The sequence below is a fragment of the Molothrus aeneus genome, chromosome 24, assembly GCF_037042795.1.
Source record: "Molothrus aeneus isolate 106 chromosome 24, BPBGC_Maene_1.0, whole genome shotgun sequence".
NCBI classification, from domain to species: domain Eukaryota; kingdom Metazoa; phylum Chordata; class Aves; order Passeriformes; family Icteridae; genus Molothrus; species Molothrus aeneus.
In genome coordinates this window covers 4,527,969-4,546,923 of record NC_089669.1, presented here as the reverse complement: position 1 = coordinate 4,546,923, position 18,955 = coordinate 4,527,969, and the positions used below count along the sequence as shown (strand labels likewise).

General features: G+C 54.6%; 1 protein-coding gene and 1 long non-coding RNA gene across 2 annotated transcripts; one reads left to right on the top strand and one right to left on the bottom strand.

Annotated features, from left to right (window-relative positions):
- The first annotated feature begins 931 nt into the window (after window positions 1-931).
- LOC136566374 (uncharacterized) lies at window positions 932-5,348 on the top strand. Its single transcript, XR_010785013.1, has 2 exons — window positions 932-1,155; window positions 3,459-5,348. It is a non-coding gene; the product is annotated as an uncharacterized lncRNA (long non-coding RNA).
- On the bottom strand, window positions 5,300-17,779 carry MTCH1 (mitochondrial carrier 1). The gene is made up of 12 exons (XM_066565463.1): window positions 17,618-17,779; window positions 16,377-16,461; window positions 14,983-15,089; window positions 14,540-14,617; window positions 14,191-14,248; window positions 13,371-13,422; window positions 12,325-12,384; window positions 9,115-9,208; window positions 8,720-8,767; window positions 8,461-8,528; window positions 7,704-7,779; window positions 5,300-7,297 (listed from the first exon to the last, which is right to left on the bottom strand). Exons 1-12 carry the CDS (start codon window positions 17,777-17,779, stop codon window positions 7,226-7,228), a joined length of 960 nt encoding a protein of 319 aa, XP_066421560.1. The 3' UTR covers window positions 5,300-7,225.
- Between the last annotated feature and the right edge of the window lie 1,176 nt (window positions 17,780-18,955).

Sequence of the window (18,955 nt, the reverse complement as noted above, 5' to 3'; positions counted from 1 at the left end):
ACAAAAGGCCTGGGGAGGTGGATTATTTTTTTTCCGCCCTCCCCATGCTCTTTTTCCCGCCTTCCCATCCCTCTCCTCCCTCCTCTTGTCCTCCATCGTTGTCTCCCTCGCATGCCGCCCCGGCGTCCAGGCAGAAATGAGCCCTTGGCTCCCTCCTTCCTGGTTTTAGCACGACAGGAGGTGGTGGGTCCTTGAATAGGAACACACGCACCCAACGCGAGAGGGACCCGATGGGGGCAGAAAAAAAAGAGGACAAAATATATATATGTACATACAAACAACAACCCACCCGCCATGGAGGACGGTTGGGAGCAGTTGTTGCCCAGGGTGGCAGATTGGGGGTGGTTTGAGTGCCAGGGGGTATTTTTGGCCTTATTTTGTTGCTGCCCAAGCACCTGGGTCGTGCCGATTGTAAAAGGGAGTCACGGCGGGTTGGGAGAGGGAGCGGAGGGGGGGCAGCTGGGGTTGGTAGCGCTGCTGGGGAGATGCCAAAAAACCAAAACAAAACACGTTTTCATTTTGTCTGCACCAGCCTGGGCGCAGGCGAGCGCGGGAGAGAGGGAGGGAGAGGGAGGCGCACGCCAACAGAAAGCCGCCGTGCTCAGACGCGGGCCTGCGGCCACGTCCCTCCGCAGCCGCCCCAGCAGCCGTTCCCGCTCCCTCGTCCCCCTCTCCCTGCCCACCCGGCTTCGCCTGCCAAGTCCGAGTTGGCACGGCTCCCCCGGCTGCGCCGAACAAAGCCGTCACCCATCCCCGAGCCGGCGCTGACAGTAAGCAAAGTGACAGGCGCATCTTCCGCATGTTAATCCAAACGGCAAGAAGGCGAGCGAGCTGCGGAGGCCCCCCCGTGCCATGCACACGCACCCCCCCCGCCACCGAGCCACCCACCCCACCCTTGGCACCCGACAGCCCCGGTGGCCTCGTGCAGGGATGGCGAGGCCCCCGCCGGCGGGAGCACCGAAGGCTCCTCGTCGGCGAGGCTTAAATCGAGCCGAAGCCCCGCTCGGCGGGCAAACGAGGCCACTCGGCATCTGCTGTACCTGTTCCCGCTGCCTTCATCTCGCCTTGGAACCGTGACAAGAGCGCACTCGCCTCTGGTGGGCTCTCAAAGCCGCGGGTCTGTAACCCTTTGCAGGAAGTTGGCACCGATCCCAGGTAGGACTTTACTCCCCGGCTCTCGCTCTCTCCCCCCACCTCCGCCTCCTGCTCCCTCCCCTCCGCTCCCCCACCCATCCTGTCCCTTGGGCCCCTCTTGCGTCCCCCAAAACGCCACCCGGCCCCCGTTCCCCCTGCGCTGCTCACCCGCCTCGTTGGCCGGGGGTAGCGTGGGGGGCGGCCGACGGCTGCTGGGCACCCACCGAGCCCTCGTGCCCACCGCCCTTGCACACGTACCCTGGAAGGATGACCTGGGCAAGACAGAGAACAACAACTTCCTGCTCTGGCTCCCTAAAACGCCTGTTTCCACGCAGGGGTTAGGCAGCGCGGCGAGACGGGGGGAGCTGGGAGGAGGTTTGGGGGTTTGTCGTCATTGAACCAGGCTTTTTTTCTTTTCCTCTTTTTTTTTTTTTGGCTTTTTTCTTCTTTTCCCCCTTTTTTTTTAGTCTTTTTTCTATTTTTTCCTGCCTTTTTTCCTTTTTTTTATGCCTTTTTTTTTTTTGAAACATATATTTTTGCCCTGCAGTCCAAACCCAACGCGAAGGGAAAGGAGGGGAAGAGAAATCAAATGGGAAGAGAATAGCTTCAAGTCGGCAGGACAATGCACGGGAAACGGGGAGATTAGCGTAGCTCTCAAAATCCATCACGCCCGCCCCGTTTCTGAACCGTTCGCCCCCGCGCCTCGTCTTTTTTAATTCTCCCAGCTCCTGAATTATTCCAGTCCACGAGCGGGAGGGGAGCGCACAGTCCGGAGTCCCTCAGAGCTGCCAAGAGCATTGCAACAGGAAAGAAAGGAAGCGGGAGAGGGAGAGCCAGGCAGAGCCCTCACAATCGAGCAGCGAGAAGAGCAAGGAAAAATTAACATCCAATTAGTGCCGTGTTTAACGAGGGAGACAGAGGCGGCTGTTGTTTTATTGCCCTGTTCTTTTCAGGCGCATCTGACAGGCAGCAGGGAAGGCACCCCTGCTCTGAGTGACGTCATCATATTTTATTTTTTAATTATTCCCCCCCCCCCCCCCCCCGTCTTTCCTCCTCTAAGTTTTGCACAGATGATCTCGGCAACTCGGCCAGAGAAATTTGGGACTTTCTCACATTCAAGCCACCATCTCCCCCCTCCACCTCCAGCCTCCCCCCATCCACCGACAGCAACCCCGGAAAAACAACAGCGCCAACCCACCCCAAAGTCTTTGTTCTTCCAAAAACAAAAGAAAAAAAAGGAGGAAAGAAAAAAAATCAGCGTTGGGATGAGAGCTGGAGGGAGCCTGGAGGAGGTTTCTCTGCGTGTGCGTCCGAGTGTGTGCGTGCGGCCGGCGGTCCCTCTCCCGTCCCTCTCCCCAGACGCTCGCTCGCCTTGTAAAACTTTGCTGCATGTGACGCTGCTCCGGCCTCCTCTGGCAGCCTGACAAGAGCCGCCCGGCCGCAGAGCGCAGGCGGCTTCTCAGGGAGAAACTCCATTCCGAGGGATGGGAGCATTCACACGTGTGCAGCGAGGGGCAGCGCCTCGAGCCAGGCCCGCAGCCGCAGCGATGCCCACCCTCGATGCCCACCCTCGCCACGCCAGCCCGGCCTCGGGGCACAGCAGGGGGAGAGGGACAAGTTTAAAGCTGGGGAGACTTTTCCCCTCCTGTTTTTCCCCGGGATGGGGGCACAGCACTCGGTCTAAGTGCCGAGGGAGGTGTGCAGGGGTCACGGTGGCTGCAGGGAAAGGAGTCTGACCTTGTGCTGACCTTGTGCTGCCACCTCTTCCCCAAAAGACCCAGATCCCCTCAGGGTAGGATGAAACATCACTGGCTCCCCCTGAGAGCAGTGCCCAGGAGGGAACAGAGCAGCTCAGTTTAGGGGGATTTGAGGGAGTTTACCCTAAAAAAAGCCCACAGCAGGCAAGCAGGAGCATGGAAAGCAGCTTCCCCACCTCCTTCCCATCCTCTTACCAGCCGTGAGTGATGGACGGAGCTGTCCCTGTCAGCGTGGCAGGTCAGGCCGCTGTGCCGAGCTTTGCTCCTGAGCTGTTTGTGGCCTCTTCTCCTTGTTTCCAGACGGGATTTCCCTTATCCAGGGGGAATCCACGAGGACCTAGCTCCTCTGTAATCCCCCTTTTCGAGTGAAGGCCATCCCAGAGGATGGGGCTGTGTGAAGACAGGGACAGGTCCAGGGCCACCACACTGCTGGTCCTGGGTCCAGTCCAAGTCCCCACCCTGAGCATTTCCTGGCACCAGCCAGCCCCACCACCCTGGCAGCAAGATCTCCTCTGTGAGGGTTATTATTTTTTTACATATATATATATATTTTTTTTTTTTTTTAAGGAATGATTTGCCTACGTGGAGCTCGGCGCTGCGGGAGAACAGAGCAAACAGCCTTATCGAGGGCAGCTGTGCCACAGGGCACTTCCTCATGCGTGGCTGCAAGATGGGGCCCTCCATGGCTGCAGGGGAGGGCTGGCAGCCCCTGGCCTTCCACTGACCAGACACCAGGGAGACACCAGGCACCCTCCAGGCATCGGGAGGGCTCTCTGGAATGTTCCCTCCCAGCTCCACGGCAGGAGAGCGGCACGGCCAGGAGGGGGTTTGGACTGAACTGAAGGGTCTTCAGCAGCACGGCTCTGCAGGGGAAAGGAGAGGATGGAACATTGGCTCTGAGCTCAGCTGCACTTCCCTGGGCACAAAGGCTCATCTTGCTGCTTTCCAGATCCTGCCAGACTCGAGCATCCATGCCCAGCGGAGACAGACCAGCCTTGACCTGAGATTCCCTCTCCTGGCTGCTGTCGCTGCCTCCCTTCTCCCCCGGGCAGCTGGGAGCAGATGAGGCCAAAGTCCCAGCAATCTCAGTTCTCCACTGGAGGCTGATAAACGGTGTGGGCACAGAACAGCAGCAATCCCCACCCAGCCTGGCTTTGTGCAGGAGAGTCAATATTTAAACCAGAGGTTGTTTCCTGGGCAGACAGGGCAGCGCCAATGGGACAAACCCCCGGCTCCATCCCGGGCGCCAGACCCAAACCTCCTCCTCCACCCTTTCATTTGTTCTCCCCACCACATGTTCCACCCTGGATCCCCTCTCCTGTGGGAATGGGGCCCCATTCCCTTCAGCTGGGATACCTGAGCAGCAGCTGCAGGGCCAGGCACTGACTAATGGGCAGCAATTGAAGGGAGAGGGATGCCCAGCCAGGGTTTGGGTTGTCTCCTTGCCTGCTCCTGGTGCAGACATTTGTCCTTCTTGTCCCTCAAATGAAATTTGTCCTGAGGCCCCTCAAATGAAGGATGGGACAAGAAGAATCAGGGATAGAAAGAGGAGGTGAGGAAATATTCAATCATCCTAAGAATGACAGCCCCTCGCTTCAAAGTAAGGCAGTGCAGTGAAAGCTTTGAAAGCTGGTTTTCATTTAAATTGAGCAAAAAACTACAGTCAACTGTTGGGTTTTCAGCCAAGTTTGTGGGCCCTGATGAACTGGGCAGAAATTACTGGCAGGATGCATCCACTGGTGCAGCTTTAGGTAAATCCCTTAGGTAAATTCCTTAGGTAAACTCCTCAAAGGACAGGAAATAGCACTTTTCCCTGCAGTGGCTGCACTCAGGCTGTGCAGAGGCTGCAGGAGGTTTGACAGGCATGTGAGCAGCAGAAGGTGGCTTTAATTTGGAGGGGAAAGGTACATGATCCTGAGCAGGTGCTGTGTGACCTGGCAGGTGCAATGCCCTGTGTGGGAGCAGGTCATAAAACAAGGTGATTAAAGGGAAGGATAGAGCTGTGAGGGGGAAGATGGAATGGCTGAGCCCACCTTACCAGTCTGAGAGTATCAAAGGGTCTCCATCACCACTTTCCAGAAGACCTCAGGGTCCATTTTAACTCCAAAAACCTAATTGAACATATATTGCTTCAAGCACCCAAGCCCTCTGCTGTCTCCACCTTCACTCCAAGTGCACCCACTGCAGTTTGCTCAGCCTAAATATGCCCACCTTCCATGGAGGTGAGGAAAATCAGGGGGAATCTGAGTTTTAAACAGCTGGTTTAGCCCCTGATTTGTAGAAAAGACCAAATGAAGTGCCTGTCTTAAACTGAAACCTTCCCTGAGGGAGCACAATACACAAGGGAAAAAAAATCACAAAAAAAAAATCACAGAAAAACCCCCCAAAAAAACCAAACCACCCAATAGTTGTTTTATAACTGTATTTTGGAGCATAATTAAATCCTCTTTGAAATCATCTCTGGTGTTAGGGAACAGGTCCATGCATTATTTAACTGTAACACAAACTGGGAGCGAGGGAGGACAGACAGGACTGACTTCATGACACTGAAGGGAGCTGGGTGGGGGCTGCCACTCCCAGCACACACCAGCACTGTCCTGCAAGCCCTGCCTGGGGTGTGCATCGACCCTGCCTGCTGGAGAAAAGCCCCCTGTGGTGGCAGGTTCCCAGAGGCCCAGGATGAGATGTGACCCCAGCTGCTGCTGCTGCTGCAGCACATGGGAACCCTCCCAAGGAATGCTAACCCTCTTCCCAGGGAGTGCAGCATCACCTCTGTGCAAAAGACTGCTTCGTGGGGAACTGAAATGGGGGAATTCTGCCTGGCTGCCATCACAGCACAGACTGGTGCAAAAAACCTCTTGTCTGGGGAGCTGAGCATCAATCCTGCCCTGGTGCCACTGGTGAGCTCTGCTACACACAGAGCCAGCCATGCTCCACTGAGACCAGGAGCCTTCAATTCTGATGCCTCAGCAGCCTCTGGCCAGCTCAAGGTGTATCCCTTCATTGCAGACAGCCCTGGATTGCTGCCCCTGCTGCAGGAGAGCCCTTTGTGTGCAGCTCTCAGATCCCAGCACTCCCTTTCCATCAGCAACAGGAACAGGAGCCCAGCAGGGCTCGTGGTGCTGCTGGCTGGGAGATGGCCCTGGGTGCAGCCAGGCCAGTCCAACACAGCACCCACCTCCCCCAGAGTGTGTGCAGGCTGCCTGCCCTGCCCACAGCTCTGCTGGCTGTACCTGAACACAGCCCATTCCATGAGTGTATCCTGTGTGCAGGCTGCCTGCCCTGCCCACAGCTCTGCTGGCTGTATCCTGAACACAGCCCATTCCATGAGTGTATCCTGTGTGCAGGCTGCCTGCCCACAGCTCTGCTGGGTGTACCTGAACACAGCCCATTCCATGAGTGTATCCTGTGTGCAGGCTGCCTGCCCACAGCTCTGCTGGGTGTACCTGAACACAGCCCATTCCATGAGTGTATCCTGTGTGCAGGCTGCCTGCCCACAGCTCTGCTGGGTGTACCTGAACACAGCCCATTCCATGAGTGTATCCTGTGTGCAGGCTGCCTGCCCACAGCTCTGCTGGCTGTACCTGAACACAGCCCATTCCATGAGTGAAATCCTGCCCAAAGCAGCACCACTGGCAGCACATGTCCCTTCCCAAGGGCTCTCCTTGTCCACATCCCATTGCTGCCCTGAGCTGGGCTGGACCTGTCTCTTTGGGACTCTGCTGTTCTTTGCAGTGGGACTCTGTTTCCCTTCCCTATTTTGATCCTATAATTTCCTTTTCACACCCGTGGGAGGTGGGATGTTCCTGGGTGATCAGGTACCCTCAAATCTTAAATATGGATGCCAGGTTGATCTTGCCCAGCATGAGCTACCCTGCCAGGCCAAGGTGCTCTCTCCAGAAAGGATGAGGCAGGAGCTGTCACCTGGCATAACCTTCCCAGGGAGGTGACCTTGGATCTCCTGCTGCTTTTCAGCTCAGGCAGAACAAAGCAGTCTTTTGTCCCTGCAGCTCATGGCTGGCTCCTTTTGTACCTGGGCATTTTCTGGATTCCTGGACTTCCCCAGCAACTCCAGAGCTACAGCCTGGACCAAAGAGACAACGGCTTTCTGCTCTCTCTGCTATACATCCCAGTCGAGACAGCCACGAGGATGGAGCTTTGGTGCAGCTGGAGCCTGAGCCAGATGTCCAGAAGTCTGTTCCTGGCCTTGCTGGAGAGGAGGTGTCAGTTCTGGCACCATGGACTTTGGATCAGAAAATAGAAATATACAGATATCGAAACAAGCTTAGGGTTTCTTGAGGAGTCCAGGTTGATGAGCTGTCCCTGCTGAGGCGTCAGTCCATGGGGAAGGAGGCTGGGATGGGCGCCCTGCGGAACAGGAGGCTGGAGCCACGGAACAGCTGCCCCTGAGGAGGAGAGCCTGGGGTCAGGGCAGCCTCACACCTGCCCAGGGAGCTGCAGCTGCTTTAGCAGGGCCCCACTCCATGCCCATGGCAGGGCTGCAGGGCTGGACAAAGTGAGGTTCCAGCCCTGTGGGTGCTGGAGTTGGGCATTTTCCCCAGGGGTGACAGATGCAGAGGGGAACAGACTCTGCTGTGTGCAATGCATGGGATAAAAGCTGACAGGCTGCAAGCTCGGGGTGTGCAAGGGGCAGAGCAGCACTGCCAGGCTGGTACCAGTGCCACAGCTGGAGGGACAGAAGCAGCTTACAGAGCACAGCAAGGATGCAGCACAGGCACTTTTGGGGAATGCTGGAGACTTGGGAAAGGAGCAGAGGGAGCCCAGAGCCCCGTGTGTGCCCTGCTCCCTCACCTGAGCACTGAGGTACCTCCAGCAGTGGATCCAGGATGCAAAGGCAGGAGCGTAGGGAGGGAGGCCGGCGCGCAACCTGCACGGCAACAGGGAAGAGCTGAGGTGGATGTGTCACCTTACCCACACAGGTAACAAAAGAGCAGCAGGAGGTGTGAACGAGGACACCGGGACAGTATCCACACCGGGCTGGCAGCCAAGTGACAGCTCGTTATTTACAATGCAGCAGATCTGTAATTTAATTACCCCTGGAGTGCACAAACAAGGAGCGTTACCTGGAGACTTTGAGAGTCCAGGACCGTATCTACACCTTCAAAAGCCAGCAGATACCGAGAAAACACGGCACCAGACTTGGATCCCGTTCCCACGAGCAAAAAAATGCCGAAGACTTGCAGCAGTGCGATTGGGAAGGCAAGCTTGGTCCTGCTCCTGTCTGCTCCCACGGCTGCCATAAGAGCTCTGCTTCCCTCGTGCTGCTCCCTGGAGCCAGCACTGTCCCTTCGATCCCTGTGCCTCCAGCTCAGCTCAGACCACCACAACTCTCCCGATTTCTCACCACCTGAGCTTTTCTGCTGCTCGTGTCTGTGCCCTCTGATCTAAAATTATAAGCAACGTGGGACAGGAAACGAGCCAGCTCTGCGAGGTGCCACAGAGTTTACGGGGCTGGAGGAAAGCTTTACGGTCGTTAGCAGCCCATTCAGACAACAAGGGGCTGCAAGAAAGGAAAGGAAAGCTTTAGATCTCAGTGTGAAGGACATACCCACAGTTGTTCACTGCCATGAGATCTCCCACGAGAAGGAACGGGTAGGTCAGCATGCTCACAGCGATCTGAAAGCACAGAAAACCAGCAGCGTCTCTAAAGCTCCCCATGTCAAAAACGCTATTTCCAGCTTTTGCATGTTAGCAGAGTTATCCTTGGATAAGGGATGTCGAGTACAGAGCAGCCTGTGTCCCCAGGCACGAGCTCTGAGCCCAGAGGTGGCAGGAGGAGGGGAAAGGACACAGCAGCTCCTACATACCCCCATCACGAACTTGGTGTAGCTCCGGATCACCGAGGCCTGGCTGAACTGCAGAGAGAAACCCAAGGTGTTGTGGAGCAGGGGGATGACACCAGACTGGCACTGTCACTATGTGACACTCCCTGAGCCTGAGGCGAGGGGCAGGGGAGGAGGCAGAAAGCAGCAAAGAGCAGCTGCATTTCAGCTGGGAGTCTGGGAAGGCATTTGGGGAACTGTGATCCCCCAAAGTGCAGGTGAAGCCCAGCCCTGAGCAGACACAGAGCCCCCAGCACTCTCACAGGGATGTCCCCAAAGCCTGGGGTCTGTATTAAATCAGCCCCTGCTCCCCAGGAACTCTTTCCCACTGCAGGTGCTTCCTCCAGACCCCAAGCCCTCCCTTGGGCACTTCCACTCACGTTGTCATCCACAGCGTAGGTGTTGATGAAGTGAGCCAGGAGGTTGCAGCACCAGAGGAAGATGACATCCCCCAGGACGTGAGGGACTAAGCCACTGCAAGGGCAAAAAGAGGGGTGTGAGGTGCAGGAGGGTCCCAGTGCCACCTCCTGAGATGCCCAGCCCTCCTTCCTTCCACCAGCTCAGAGGATCTCCACTCCCCCAAAATGAAATTTTTACTTTGGGAGGAACTGAAAAGGGAAATTTCAGGGAAGAGCTCTGTCAGCCTTCAAACTTGGTACTACATGTGCTGCTCTGGCTGAAAATTTTTTGGGATGTTTTTTGGGCATGATTCAATTCCCCTTGTTCTATCCCAAATCCCTTCTTGGCCCAACTCCTGCTGAGAAACCCAAGTGAGACACAGATGAAGTGGTTTCCATTTCTGAACTTGCTCTTTTGGATGCACAATGAGAAGTTCATCTCTCAGTGGAATCTCCCTTCTTTTAGAAATCAAAATGAGAGGGATTGTTCCTGCACAAGCTGCTCCACTGAGAAATGGAGTAACTGGGGAAACACTGATTTTTCCCGGTCCCTGCTGCCCCCCAGGAGCAGAGTTCTTTGGTTAATGCCTCCCACTGACACACTGGAGCTCCCAGCAGCACCAGCACTGCCAGCTTTTGCAGATAATAGCACTAAAACTTTAACAAAATATTCCAGAGGGTTTCTCCAGTTTTCTCTGCTGCAGCAGTGCAGGGTTTCCTGCTTTTGCAGGGGTTGTTCCACTATAAAAGGATCCAGGTGTGTGTCAAACCCGTGTTTCACCAGCAGATGCGGTCAGTTCTGACAAGGAGCCTGTCAAGAGCCACAGGAGTGTTTGCTGAGCTGCAAAGAGCCCCCTCCAGGCACCTCCAGGCACGTTAATCGGAGTCTTTTGTTTCTTCCCAAACACCACGCTGCCTCCTCCGAGCAAGGGACCGGTTTGTTTCCTGCTGTGGTTGCTGCAGCAGCAGAGCAGCAACGGGGACTGGTTTTGGGAACAACCTGTGCATTGTTAAGGCCCCAGCAGCCCTGAGGATGCAGCTGAGGTCTCAGGGGCCAGGCACAGCAGAAACCTTCAACAGAAGATTCACTGGCTTCAAAGATGTGATACATGAGAGCAGCAGACAGGACAAAGAAATCAAAGCTCTCTGGCCCCAAAGAGATGTTCTGCTTTGTGTTTGGCTTTCAGCCTTTGTAAAAAAAAACATCCTTTCTCTAACTCAGTTAAGTCTGAAGCTCCTGAGCTGCTGCAGATACAACAGAGCCTAATAAAATCCAGAAGCAAAGGCCTGGGCCAGGGCAGCCCCAGAAGGAAAACCTCACCCAACTGTTGAGAGGGAGTCAGACTGTTTATTCCACTTCCAATAAGGATCCCATCCCTTTCTCCCCTCCAAAGTAATGACAGCTGCTGGCCCTAAGCTGGATGACTGGAAACCAGGGGTCTGAGAGCTGCAGAAAGGAACTAAAAAAAAGCCAACAAGCCAAAGGCATCAGGCCTGAAAACCCCTCCTGGAATTCCAGCACTGTCTTTACTACTATTGACATGAAAAAGTGAGTGCTGCAATTCTCACACCTGCTGAGATGTCCAAGATCTGAACTGGGAATATCTTTGGAAGATGATGAAAAGCTGGAATAGCAGCAGGCAGAGGAGGAAGCCTGAATGATGTACAGCAATGTGACACAACAGCAGAAACCCCAGTGCAAGGGACCTGGGACAAGCCAACCTTGAGCTGACCATGCCCAGCAGCTTTGGAGCTCAGGGAACACCTCCCTGGGCTGGCAGGAGCTTGTTGCAGATAGGAGGGGAAGGGAGATAAATCCATCCTTGAAAAGCCTTTATCTCTAGCCAGGCCCACACCCAGAGAGTGTGAGGGAGAGACTCAGAGAGTGTGTGCCACTGTTATAAGGCCATGAGAAACAAGTGCACTGCCATGATTTTAGGGCAGTGCATGTGCTGGGATTGCACCAGGGCTGAGAGGAGAAAACCAGCAGTCTGGTCCTTCAGGTGTACTTTGTGCTCCCCTCACAGCAGTGGGATTTCCTAAGAGGGCTGTAGAGCATTGTAGAACTTCAGAACCCTCCTGAGACAATTTGGGTTGTGTTAAAGCCTTTCCTGAGAACCATTAAGTTTCATTAGGCCACCAGCAGTGTTTATTTTATGTGGATGGAAGGGAATGTGGTGGCTTCTTTCAGATCACTTCCCTGGGAGGTGGAGGGTTGTGAGCAGCCTGCTCCAGCCATGCCCCACTCACAGGGACCATCCCAGAGCATCCTGTATTTAGTGCAGCAGATTAGGAGCTGCACAGCTCAGCTGAGAAGCTGTGGGCTGCCAAAGGAAGCAGCAGTGACCCTCAATGGGGGGGGGGTCTCTGCAGATCCCTGGCCATTTCCCCTTGGGGAAGGACAGGGTGAGACCCTCTGTGATTTTTTCCCTCTTCCTGATGCATTCATGTTTCATGTGGAGGCCCATATTTTGTGAGTGCAGAGCCAAAGGCATCCTGGAAACACCTACTGAAATTCCAGAGCTGCCTTTACTATTATTGACATAATAAAGTGAGTTATCTCCCCACCACGAGCAGACACAGCAGGTGGTTCTGCTTTTATGTAGATATGAAAAAGAAAGGCAGGAAGCATTAATTAAGGGTTCAAGCAAAAAGGTGTCCACTAAATTTCCCTTTCAGTGATGCACCAATTTGCCACGCTCTGTAAGCAGCTGGAAAAACCTTTCAGCTCCTCCTGGTCCAGGCACCACCACACTCCAGCCACACAGGTATACCTGCTCTTTACAAGCACCCACGGTGCTCTGCAGAGGAATATGCTGCTTATCCAGGGCCTGGCTTTCATTTCAACAAGGGAACTTTTGTTGCACTTGATCTCGGTGCCTGTTGCACAAATAAATGCTTTAAATGGCCCTTCAATGAAACACAAAGAAGCACCAAGGGAAAAAGAAAGATAAGGAAAAAACACAGCTTGCTCTGGGATCTGAAGGTTTGATTGAAGATAAGATCTGGGGCAAACTTAATGGTCAAACTGGAGTGCTGTCAAAGGCACAGATTTAATCGTGGGAGTGATGTGGGAATCCCTTGGTCAGACAAGGTTTCAGCTCAGTGTGACACCAGCTGTGGCAGAGCTGTGGCAGAGCCATCAGTGCCTTCAGGCTATGGGAGAAAGTATTTAAACAACAATTCACTTACACAAAGAATCCCAGGATCCCTTCTTCCTTAAATATCCTGCCAATGGCACTGAACACACCGCTGCCAAGAAAGGAAGAGAGCTGTGAGTGTGCAGAGTTGTTCCACCTCTGCCCTGTGCAGCTTCACACGAATCCTGCAGCCCCCGGCCATGGCAGTGCCTCCCCAGCAGCTTCTTCATTCCAGCAGCTTCTTCTGCCTATTCTCCTCACACCAGGCAGGTTTGAGGGAAGGAAGGTCGTGTCTGTGCTCTGCCAGTCTGCAGTGACACCAGCAGAACACCCAACCTGCACACAACTGTTCAATGCTGAAGGCACAAGAGCTCTCTGAGGCTTTGTGAGTGGGTACAGATGTTGTGTGATATGGTTTGATTTGGATGATTCTAAGCCCAAGAACCCTGTCAGCCTTTGGGAACTTGAGCTGGCTGTTGTGGGCTGGCTGCAATCCTGTCTAGTGTGCCTCCACATCATTGCTCCACAGGCAGTTTTGCCCTGCAGAGAGGCAGCTGGTACTGCAAAAGGCTTGGAAAAATTTTACAGACTAAGCAGGGCTGCAGCAAAGCTTTGTGTTATCCACTCTGCCTCCCTGCTGCCTTCCCTTTCCATTAATAGCTAAAGGAAAAAGGCAGGAGACTCACTGTGTGATCAGCAAGGGGTGATACAGCCCCAAACAGGCACAAGGTGGAACAGAGGCACACCAGGGACAGAGCCCAGCCTTCCACATCCCTTCAAGCCCCAGTCACCCACCCTTTAAGCACAGCTCAGACTCACTTTTCAGTCTCTCAAGCTTCCTGGATAACCCTATTCCCATGGCATGGGAGCCACCATTATGTTTCTTTAGGCCACCAGCAGTGTTTATTTCATGTGGATGGAAGGGAATGTGGCAGCTTCTTGCAGATCACTTCCCTGGGTGGTGGAGGGTTGTGACCATTCTGCTCCACTCACAGCCATGCCCCTCTCACAGGGACCATCCCAGAGCACCCTCTATTTGATCTGGGGTCAGTACCTGGCACCCCTGACACCTGACCCTCCCCAGCTGCAGCCACTCACCTGTATTTGACTTCCCGGCCCACAAACTGGACCATGCAGCGCATGGAGATCACTGGGAGGAAAGAAACACAGGGCTGATAGACAAACAAATCCAGCTGGGGTTGTACTGGATGTCAAGGGAAATGAAACATGACCCTTCTGCTCTCCCTCAACTCACAGCATCTCCAGCTCCTCTCAGTGGTCATCAGCACTGCAAGACTCATTAGAAACTGGGGCCTTTCCTGAGCCTGTAAGTGGTGGGAAGGATTTCAGAGGATCACAGAGAGGTTTGGGTTGGAAGGGATCTATCAGGTCCCTATCTTTTTCCAAAAGATCTGTCTTTTTCCAAACCCCCTGGCATGGGCAGGGACACCTTCCATTGTCCCAGGTTGCTCCAAGCCCTGTCCAACCTGGCCTTGGACACTTCCAGGGGTGGGGTAGCCCCAGCTGCTCTGGGCACCCTGTGCCAGGGCCTCCCCACCCTCACAGAGAAGGATTTCTTCCCAATATCCCATCTAACCCAGCTCTCCAGCAGTGGGAAGCCACTCCCTGTGTCCTGTGTCTCCATGCCTTTGTCCAAAGTCCCTCTCCAGCTCTCTTGGAGCCCCTTTAGGCACTGGAAAGCTGCTACTCGCCCTAACCCCTATGGGATCTCTAGGACAAGGTCCTGGATGAGTGGCAAGAGAGGAACTCATTGCTCAGCTGTGTTAGTGCCTGAAGGCAAACCCCAGCATCAGGCTCATTTGATAGAAAAGTATCATAAGAATCATCCCCCTGAGTGTGCAGGGTTTGGGGTGATGCCCAGCCTGGAGGGAGCTGCCAGCCAGGGCACAGGACTCACCGTGCAGGGGGTGTGACACAACCCGGGACACACACTGCATCATCATCTCGTGGGATGTCTGGGAAGGGAGGAGAAAACACCTGTGAGAAAAGCTGGGCTGCTCCTCCTGCTCCCTTGCCCTCACTGTGGGGAAACACATTTTGGGTCCCTCTTTTGAGATCTGTTCTTGTGGTGAACCTCTACTCCTGTGAATTATTTAATGGATAGACACAGAATGGCCACTGATAGACAAACAAATCCACAAATTTCTCACCACAAACTTCTCACCCCAGTTTCTCTCCAAGTAATCTCACCTATGTCCCCAGGGATGTTCCCAGCCACTCATGAATGGGCAATATCCACTTCTCACCTCTCTGACCACTTTCCTAAGTGAAGTTTTCACATCATCCTGGTTAGACACATGCTCCATATCTTCCAGTGGAAAAGCCTGAGTGGAGAGGGAAGCAACATGCTCAGAACTGATGGAGATGCTGACCCACAATGTCTGAGGACAGGGGGAACCCCAAAAAGCTGTGCTCTAGAGGCAAGGGCAAGACAAACAGGCAAGAAGGAACACAGGAGAAGAAAGGATGGAAAGTAAAATAGAGGAACAGAGGAGTCACAAACTGCAGACAGAGGATACAAGGCATGGGGATGCCAAATCAAATTAAAATGTTTATAAATTAAAAAATGCCTTGGGGATAAGGGCACTGAAGGACTATTCCCTTAGGAGATGGATGGATGCATCAGTCCTCCTTGCTGCAGTAGCACTGACCCTGCAGGTGATCAATGGAGAGAGAAGCTGACCTTTACCTTCTTCACACTCCCCCTGGTGATGGTTGATAAAGTGCTCGAGATGAGGCGAGGGGTCAGGCCACGGAAGAGGCCTCTCTTCCCATCCACTTCCACGATGTGTCTGGCTGGGGGGGACAACACCAGGCTGCTGTCAGCTGGGAAGGGGACAGTGCATGCAGAGCACCCCAAACAGCCCCAGGGTTCAGCTGAAACCACGCCAGCTCAGCTCTCCATGGCCCCACAGTAAGTGATTTATTGGAACACTCCTAAAGAAACTTCTTACTGGAGGACAGGAATTCTTACTCTGTCATCTGGCTAATCTGGAAGGACAGCTGCAATATTTTGGGCTGCTTTTTGTCTTTTGATGGTTTTGCTCACCTGAAAGGGCTCCAAGGCAGTTTGGACTGAACCAGGCAGGGGGGATCATCCCATGTGCTCTGTGCTGTCACCTCCTCCCTCCACCCCAGGAGGGTTCATATGGATCTCACAAACCCATGTTCAGTTCCTGCCCCACCACCTTCTCCCAGGCAAACTTCCTCAGGTCTCCAGTTGCAAAAAAAATCCCAGAGATCCCATTTCTCCCACATATAACAAGGTGGGATAAAACCCACCATGTGCTGGTGGCTACTGACTGCTCCTGGCCCCTGCCCTGTGCTGCCCAGGTGGGCTCTGCACCTCTCCATCACCCAACACTGCCCATCTCTTTGGAAATTGCATCTTCCAAAGGGCAGCACTGGAGCATTTCCAGCCCTGGGTGTCCCAGGATGGGCTTCCAGGGCTCTCATCCTGCTCCTGTGCTGGTTCCACCCCATGGATACCACTGGCAGATTTTGGGATTGGCCCAGGTCAGCTGTCAGGACAGTGCATTCCCTTCCCCACAGCAAACCTGCTGTGACACCAAGTCACAAAGTATTCACCCACCTGTCCCATGCTGCTCTCCCACTCACAAAAAGAGGAAAATACCATTGTTTTTTCCTTCTAAACATATTACCTGCCCTTTTCTTGGTATTTCTGTCCCTTTAGGGCTCCATCTACAACACAAATGAGCAGGGCATGGGGCAGGTTATTCCAGGGCTGTTTTGGAGCAGGAGAGTATTTTGCAACCTCCAAAACACATAAAAACCTCCTGCAACAAACCTACAGCACCTAAAATCCCCCAAACCCCTCCACCATGGTGCAAACCCAGAGCAAAGTGCCACAGGAACACAATGCAGACCAACACCCCCCAGCAAGAGGTACATAAATGTGACAGCCTTGCAAGGAGTTGTGGTGGTTTATGCCTCACTGCAGCCTCAGATGATCCCAAGGGGATGTGGGAGTGCTGCTGGGGTCAGCTCAGGCTGCCTGACAGCTCCCAGCCCTGACTCCACGAGGGCAGGACCTCGTGCTGGCAGGGAGGGACAGTCACTCACCGTAGGTGAAGAAGCCAGGCAGGTACAGGACCTTCCTTCCCAGCACATTTCTGCCAATGGTTGGAGGTAGTGGCTCATGGCCAACCTGAGAGAGAAAGCTCGTGAGCAGGTCTCTGTTCTGGTGTTCCCAAAGTCCCTGGGATGAACAGGATTGATCCCAGCATCCCCATGTCACTCTCACTCCTTTCCCACTCCTTCCCCCTTCTTATGGCGTCCCTAGGTTACAGGGGGTCCTCCACCCTCCAATTTTAGGAGCTCCCTGTTACTGAGAAGGTCTTGGGCTTTCCTATCTCTTCTTATATGGGAGGCCCCATGGCAGAGGGGTAATTTTATAGGGGTTCCCAGATTGCTGGGTGTCCCCATTCCCTGTCAGAGGAGGGGTCCCAATGCCCCACTACAAAGAGCCCCCACTGCATGGGGGGCCTCACCCCTCCATTATATGGTGTCCCCTATTCCCTATATAGGGTGCTCCAGTTGTAGAAGGCATCCTCACCCTCCTATTATAGAGGACCCCATTTTTATATAGGATCCACCAGTGTACAGGGGACCCCATTCCCTTACATATGGGGCACTCCATTACCCACAGGTCCTTCATTCTGTAAGTGCTCAGGGGGTCCCTTATAATGGGGGGGGCTGCATGTACAGTGACCCCCAGGGCATGGAGTCCTCTATAGGGGCACAAACCAGGAATCCACTTCCACCTGTGACACTGGGGTCCCAATCCCCCATCCCAAACAGGGACTCGATCCCGTTACCCATGGGGGTCCCCCATTCTATAGGAGCCCCCCATTCTGTAGACGCCCCCATTGCACAGGGGGTCCCACTGTAACGGGGGGGCTGTACATACCGTGTACATAACCCTAGCACATGGGGATTTCCATAGGGGCATTGCAGGAATCCAGAACCCCTATGGAAATCCAATATATCTCCTCCTGTTATCCCGGGGTCCCGATGCCCCATTACCCACAGGGACCCCACCCCATTAATTACACCGGGGTCCCGATGCCCCGTTACCTATTGGGATCCCACCCCATTAATTACACTGAGGTCCCCCCGTCCTATAGGTGCCCCCACCGCACAGGGGGCCCCGTTATACCGGGCAGGGCTGTACAAACTGTGACCCCCAGCGCACGGAGGCCTCTATAGGAGCACTATCCACAAATCCTCCCGTTATCCCGGAGTCTCCCCGCCGTTACACACGGGACTCCCACCGCACCGTCTCCCCCCGCCCCCGAGCGGACCTGCACGAGCAGCTTCACGTAGAGCAGGGGGTGGCTGGCGGCGGCGAACCCCGCGCCCAGCAGCACGAACAGGCCCTCGGCGCCCTCAGGGCCCGCCGCGTCCGCCGCGCCCCCGCCAGGCGGCGACAGCGGCCCCGGGGGCAGCGCCGCCATGGCCGCCATGGCTCGCGCGTCACCGGCCGCCACCACCGCAGCGCGGGGCGGGGGGGGGGGGGGGGGGGAACCACGGAACCATTGAGGGCGGGAGGAACCATTGCGGGGCGGGGGGAGCCCGCCATGAGGGAAGGCGATGGCGGCGGCGGGAGCGGCGGAGGGGCAGAGGAAAATGGAGAAGGGTTTTAGGGATTTGTGGGTGTGAGTGACTGACCGGGATTGTGAGCACACGGCAGAGGGGTTTGGGAAAGGGGAGAGAGAAAAGATAACTCGAGTTAAAGGGGGAGGGGAAGGGAAGGGAAGGGAAGGGAAGGGAAGGGAAGGGAAGGGAAGGGAAGGGAAGGGAAGGGAAGGGAAGGGAAGGGAAGGGAAGGGAAGGGAAGGGAAGGGAGGGGAAGGGAAGGGAAGGGAAGGGAAGGGAAAAAAAGGAAAAAAAAGGAAAAAGAGAAAAATGAGAAAAAAGGGGGAGAAGAGAAGAGAGAAGAGTAAAAGACCCAAAAAATACAAGGAAAGGAAAAGAAAAGAGGAAAAAGGAAAGCAGATCTCCAGTGCTGGTTGCAGCATTACTCTGGCTGATGCGATGTCCAGGCTCCTGGGGCACATGTTCTGGCATGGGTTTCTCACTTGCCGTGCACGTTGGTTCTCATGCACAGAGCACTGACTCAGACCTTTCTGGAAAAGTGTTGCCCCTTCTCCAGCCACGACTTGTTCTCTCTCACGGTTATCACCGACAATCCTTGTCTGTTGTTAGCAGCAGTCCTTGGCTGGCCCCACAGCCGTGCAGCTGTGGGTGTTTGGGACAGACACAGCAGCCCTAGCTGGGCACCAGGGTCCTGCCAGCCCACTCCAGCCATCCAGACTGTCCAGACTCCCACCCTAGTGGGACACTCAGAACCCAGGAAATTCCTCTGGCTGCCCTGGAGGGCTTGAGCCCCTGCCCAGGGTGCTCAGAGACCTTGGCACAGAGCCCAAGACCCCTGTGCCTTTGATTCAGCCCTTGGAAAAAACAATTACCAACCTTATTTACAAGCCATGAAAGTTTAAGTAGAATGATAGTGAATTTATGACAGGGTGAAAAATAGATTTTTTGGGGTTTTTGGCATGGGAGTTCAGGGGAAAAGATGGGGGAATCTGGGCGTGTCCAGCCTTTCTCCTTCTTCTTCTTGGCCTCCATCTTCTGCTGTG

Bases quoted from the DNA above. Each gene is read 5' to 3' on its own strand.
- MTCH1 (XM_066565463.1), bottom strand. From the start codon at position 17,779: ATGGCGGCCATGGCGGCGCTGCCCCCGGGGCCGCTGTCGCCGCCTGGC. The intron at 12,385-13,370 runs GTGAGTGGCTGC...CTTTCTTGGCAG, and splicing joins GGCCGGGAAGTCAAATACAG to CGGTGTGTTCAGTGCCATTG. The intron at 8,768-9,114 runs GTGAGTGGAAGT...TTCTCTCTGCAG, and splicing joins CCTACGCTGTGGATGACAAC to TTCAGCCAGGCCTCGGTGAT.